At 42.1% G+C, this 6,000-nt stretch overlaps 1 protein-coding gene across 1 annotated transcript; it reads right to left on the bottom strand.

The window, feature by feature from the left end:
- Positions 1-988: 988 nt before the first annotated feature.
- On the bottom strand, positions 989-1,969 carry LOC145594273 (uncharacterized). The gene is made up of 4 exons (XM_081650609.1): positions 1,824-1,969; positions 1,662-1,719; positions 1,292-1,513; positions 989-1,180 (listed from the first exon to the last, which is right to left on the bottom strand). Exons 1-4 carry the CDS (start codon positions 1,967-1,969, stop codon positions 989-991), a joined length of 618 nt encoding a protein of 205 aa, XP_081506735.1.
- Positions 1,970-6,000: the final 4,031 nt, after the last annotated feature.

The raw sequence follows: 6,000 nt of genomic DNA, 5'->3' as shown, positions 1-6,000 counted from the left end.
GCAGGGCTAAGGTAGTAGGGAAGGATGAAAAACCTGGGGGTCTATCCACAGGACTAACCAACAAAGACCGGGCATCCTGGCTCCTAAGACACCAGTCAGAGGCCAAATCAAAAATGAAATTGGGAGAATAAACCGCCGATCGAAAACGAACATTGTTCCTTGACAACCAAATCGCCCAGCAAAGCGCAAAGAAATAGTCCAGACTATGCCAATCCTTAGAGGACCTAAAACTCGATATAGCACCAGCAAACCAGTCACGAAAAGGCATATCACAATCAGACATAGGCACAGGTCCCCAATCAATAGAGTACTAGTCAACGAACAATCACGAAATAAGTGTTCCACCGATTCAGCGGAAGAATGACAGATTCTACAGGTCAAATCCACATGAATACCTTTCCGTGAAAGCAAATTCATCGTGGGAAGAGCATTATGAATGATCTTTCAAGCTAGCATCTTCCATTTTGGAAGAACAGGTAAGCCCCATAGCTGTTTCCACCAACCAAGAGAAAGCAGGGGAGCAGGTAAGTTCAACTGCTGAGACAAAACATGAAAATAGGCCGATTTGGTAGAGAATACTCCATCTCTAGTATACTTCCAATAGATAAAATCATCCACATTCCGCATAGGACGATCTAAGGCAAGAATATAATTAGCAACAGACTGAGGAGAAGAGATCTAACCAAAGAAGGATTCCAAGCCGTGGAATTATGGAGAAACAACTCCGACACAAATGAAGGGCGAGTATCAATCGGAGCTGATTTCTTAAATTCTATCTTAATCGTAGGAGTCCAACAATCCTCTAAGATGCTAACATTAGTCCCAGAACCAATCTTCCAAGCAGTACCAGTAGAAAGCGCCAACCCGCCCTCTAAAAGACCCCGACTTCCCCAAAAAGGCCGATTACAGGAAATAGCAGGCATGTGCTAAAGAAGAGTAGGATACTTGGCCTTAAAGGCCCGGGAAGCCAAGAGTTGAGGATTCTGCCTCAACCTCCAAGCTTGTTTAGCAAGCAGGGCCACATTAAAAGACTGGAGATGGCGAATTCCCAAACCCACAAACCCTTCGGGAGGTGAACAGCAGCAGCAGGCGCCATGGCAAGTCCTTTGGCGGTATCCCTAGATTTCCACCAAAAACGTAAAAGAAGGGAATTCACTCTATCACAAATTGTCGAAGGCACCTTGAACACAAAAAGCACATGGTTGTAAGAAGCTATTAAAATCGAATTTATAATTACCGGTTTTGCAACAGCCGAAAGCCGAAGCGAAGAGAAGGCCGACAGACGCCGTACCAAATCATCAATCATAAACTGGAAATCCTTGCATTTACTCCGACCCATATCCACTGGAAGACCCAAGTAATCACCTATGTTATGACGGGAAGTCAATCTGAGACTTTTCGATAAGTAATCTCGAAAATCATCAGGAGTGTTGGAACTAAATATAACAAAGGATTTCTGGAGATTAATCATTTGACCAGAAACCGAACAAAACTCATTAATCACTGCCAGCACCTGATCACAGGCAGCAGGAGGAATTGCCGAAGAATAGCAACGCATCATGTGCAAAAAAGAGATGCGAAATGGAAGGAGCTCTACGTGAAATACGAAGTCCCTGAATTAACTCTCTCTGTTAATCCCGACGAAGCATCAAGGAGAAAACCTCCATACATAGAACAAAGAGATAAGGAGAAAGAGGGTCCCCTTGACGTATACCACATCTAGAAAGGAAGGATTTGGAAGGAGAACCATTAAACATGATTTGATACGAAACCGTAGATACACATTGTTGATGATAAGGACCCAATAAGCCGGGAAACCAAACCTGCGAAGAACCTCCCATAGAAAATCCCAGTTAACCCTGTCATAAGCCTTATTCATATCAAGCTTTAAAGTAGCAGAACAGACTTTAGATGTTGTGGTAGACATGTAAGAAAGTAACTCATGGGCCAACAATCCATTGTCCGCCATTAAACGACCCGGAAAAAAGGCATTTTGAGTATTAGAAATCAAGGAAGGTAAAACTCAATGTAGCCGATGAGTAATGCACTTAGCAATGCATTTATATAACACATTACATAAACCTATCGGCCGAAACTGAGTAGGAGTTTCAGGATGATCAACTTTTGGGAGCAGCACTAGAAAAGTACGGTTCCATTCCTTTAATAGATAGCCATGAGCAAAGAAAATTTGGATTGCTTCAATAACTTGTGGTGCCCACCACTACCCAGTGAAGTTTGAAGAAAGCTGACGTGAAACCATCAGCACCAGGAGATTTGTCGCTACCAATATGGAACATAGCTTCCTTAATTTCCGAAACTGAAAAAGGAGTCATAAGATACTGAAAATTCTATTCCGAAAGTGTAGGAATCTACAAATCATCCCATTGATAAGGACTTGGGGAAGGAGAAGAACCCTGGCAATTATAAAGCGTAGCAAAATGTTTTTCAAGTAGAGAAGAAATTCCCTCTTGATCAGAAACCCAAACATCATTGTCATCTTTCAAACTCATAATTTAATTCCTTCGGAACTTGAACTGAACGAAACAAGAGACTAGAATGAGACTCACCTAAAGCATCCCACCGAACTTTACAACGTTGTTTCCAAAAGAGAAAAGTTGTCTGAGCCCGAGATATCTTTTCATCACGTAAAATAAGGAGGTCAAAACGATTCTGAGCATTCTGAAGATGTTGATATCCCGAAGTCACAGAGCCTTGTAAGTCAATACCCCATCTACGCTTATTAGAAACACACCAAGAGAGCATATGCTTTTTCACCTCATCTAATTTCCTGGAAACAAAAAATATGCATGAACCTGGCTGAAATTTCTGCCAGTGAGCCCCAATAAAGTCCGAGACTTCTTTTAACCCCAAACACTAGTTTTCAATCTTATAAGGACTTTTGCGACTGCAAAAGGGCCTTAATTCTCGTAAAATAATGGCAGCATGATCCGAAAAGAGAACTTGTTGATGGATAATAGAAGCTTCTGGATATAAATCAAACCAAGATGAAGTAGCATACCCCTTATCCAGTCTTTCATATGTCGGATTTTGAATTTGGCCATTAGTCCAGGTAAAATAAAGACCCGAGAAAGGAATGTCTATTAACTCATTCTGTAATTTCCATTCCATAAAATGGTGGCGACCAGGAATTACATACGATCCCCCAATTTTATCATCAACATATTCAACCTGATTAAAATCCCCTAAAAGCACGGCATTTTGGAACTGAATATAATATATTGGTGATTTCTTCCCAAACTAAATGTCTATCTGAAATATGAGGCGAACCATACACAAACAGGATATATTATATTGCTTAACTCGGAACTTCAACTTTACAAAAGATTACATGAGCGGAAATAGAGATAGGAGTAACTACAAGTGGAGCAAACCAAAAAACTACCAAGCCTCCACTAAGGCCTAAAGCATCACTACCACAAAACCCATCAAACCTAACTGAATTTAACTTTTGAACAACCACATTAACAGACACTAGAGTTTCCATAAGAAACATTATATCTACATCAAAAGAGCGGACTAGAGAAACCACATACGGAACTTATGGGGAGTCCGCCGAACCTAGGCCCCTACAGTTCCAAGCACCGATGTTCCAAGCCCCTTGAAGGTGAGCCACCGAACCTTGATCAGAAGCAGAAGAAGAGGCTGAGTCTGAAAATATATCGCCCATAGTACCCTTACGATGCTTGATTTATCGAAGGCAAGCAAAACAACCCGGAGATGAAATGGCAGGAGGAGTATCCGGCTCTGAAAGTGATGCAGTACGCATGGAGGGACACGAATTCTTCACCCAATTCCAAAGTTTTCCCTTACCCTTGACCACTTTAAGACGAAGAGGAGCCGGAATCTAGGTCGACTCGACCTCGGGAGAAGTCGAACTGTCTCTGATAATAATAATCGGCCTTACCGGAGATGGTTGAGGGGACTAATCCATTGGCACCGCTCCTTCAGATTTTGTCGGGGAATTGATCGCTGAGTCAACCGCCGTGACATCTGGAGAGTAATTGATTGATGGTGGGGATTGAGAAAACTCAAAATCCCCAGATGGAGAATCGGGTTGATAACCCGAATTACCAGAAACATGGGTTGGAAACGAAGCAGCCAAGGACGGAGATGGTGAGCCCAGCTGAATTCAAGAGTTAGACAGAGAGGCCTGTTGTTCACCTAACCAGTTGCTTAGCCTAGCCCCAAAAGGATCAGGGTAAGCCGGCCCAGTCGGCCCCAAAGGAGGAGGCGAAAATATTGGAATTGGATCCAAATTAGAATGGCCTCGGTCTTGAAACATTATACCACGATAGTTTGGATCTGGTCTAGGCCCAAGTTGTTGAAGATCAAACCTTGAAGCTTCTCGATATGAGTCAGGCCCATTTAAAAGAGATTGAATTGATTCATTTGGAGGCGGATCCGGGGCCGATTCATACCAAAATTCTGCTGTGCTTGAGGACCATGGAATATGTGATGAGGTAGCATAACATTGGCACGTGAAGGAAAAGGGGGATGATTAAAATTACCTTCAGAATTATCACTTTACGCACGTGCCCCTTGTTCCCAATTATCCAGGAAGTGTCAACCATGACGAGGATTGTTTGCATGTGAAACACGTGTAGCATAAGAAGTAGGAGGTGATTGTGCATCATCAATCTTGAAATCTTCCCGGATGCACCAATTGATGCCCAAATCCCTTCGCCAAACTTCATCCTTGGTGTTTCTGAAGCCACTATCCGGTGGTCCGGGGAACAGGCCTGGAATTATAGATTGTGGAGGCGGCCGTGGTGGAGAAGCAACTGAACCCACTGAAAAATTGTTAATAATATCACTCAATTCATCCCAATCTGAAGGGTGAGAGTCCGCGGGATATTCAAAAGGATCATTCTCATCATTATCACTAAACCATAACTCCGTGGTCCAATTAGCCGGAGTTGGAGCAATACCCCGAATCGCATTGGTGTATAGTGATGTATTCGTTGGACCAAATAGAACACGTGCGCCGCTTTCATGTAGCTTACGAAAGCGGCGCTCCAAGAGGAACTTACTCAATTCATATGATTTGGGGCATGTTTCCCGACCGTGCCCGACAAATCCGCACTTTTTACAAAAGCGGAATATTCCCTCATATTTAAATCTGATCCAAGTAACACGATTGCCATAGGTTGGGAAGAAACAACCCGCAATCAATGGTAAAGACAAATCAACCAATGTTTTAACGCGAGGTCTAGGGATAGGAAATTGACAGTTATGATCTTCCTCCATAAGCAAGTCACCTACATGATTGAGCACCGAAGACGGCACCTGTGGGACAGAATAACGGATTGGCAGACCCTGAACTTGAACCCACATCGAAGCAAGATTGCGGTTCATGTTTTCCGGAATTTCATGACCTCGAAGACGTTGTATCCTTTGAAGTGAACCCAGCCGCGTTAGCATCATATGGATTTGAACAGACAAACACGAATTCGTTACCATAAGGATAAACCTTAACTAGACCTCTGAAATGCCAGAACCTTAAGACTAACCGTTGAACCAGAGCAACAGAGAATTTGCGGGCATCCCAAAACTTGCCTATAACAGTACACTCCCAGTCATAGTCACCTTCTTCAAAAGAAGGAGGGGGAAATTCATAAGTTCCTATTATGTGAGGATACACAAAAGTATGAGGAAAGATACGGTTAGACATGACTAAAGAACAGAGCAAGAAATTGAACTTAGGAAAAGTAGAGCAAGATAATTGACTTAGGAAGAACAACGAGTGAACTAGGAAAAAAGAGATCGAGAGTTTCTCTCACTAGAGAATTTTTTTTTTTAAATTGTTTCAAAAATGTAATTTACATTAGTGTAACTTCATTAAACAAATAATAATAATAAATATGAATATAGTGATGTGTATAGAGAGAGATATGTTGGTGTGGTATTGAAAAAAATGGGAGAGAGAATGGTGAGGAAATTTTTCTGATTATTAGTGGGATAAAAATATGGAAAATTTGT

The sequence above is a fragment of the Chenopodium album genome, chromosome 19 (assembly GCF_948465745.1).
Source record: "Chenopodium album chromosome 19, dcCheAlbu1.1, whole genome shotgun sequence".
NCBI classification, from domain to species: domain Eukaryota; kingdom Viridiplantae; phylum Streptophyta; class Magnoliopsida; order Caryophyllales; family Amaranthaceae; genus Chenopodium; species Chenopodium album.
The sequence above is the reverse complement of the archived record's forward strand: the minus strand, read 5'-3'. Positions and strand labels throughout refer to the sequence as shown.

Bases quoted from the DNA above. Each gene is read 5' to 3' on its own strand.
- LOC145594273 (XM_081650609.1), bottom strand. From the start codon at position 1,969: ATGGCGGACAATGGATTGTTGGCCCATGAGTTACTTTCTTACATGTCT. The intron at 1,720-1,823 runs GTTTGGTTTCCC...CTTCCTTTCTAG, and splicing joins CTATGGGAGGTTCTTCGCAG to ATGTGGTATACGTCAAGGGG. The intron at 1,514-1,661 runs GTTTTCTCCTTG...GCCTGTGATCAG, and splicing joins TCTTTGTTCTATGTATGGAG to GTGCTGGCAGTGATTAATGA.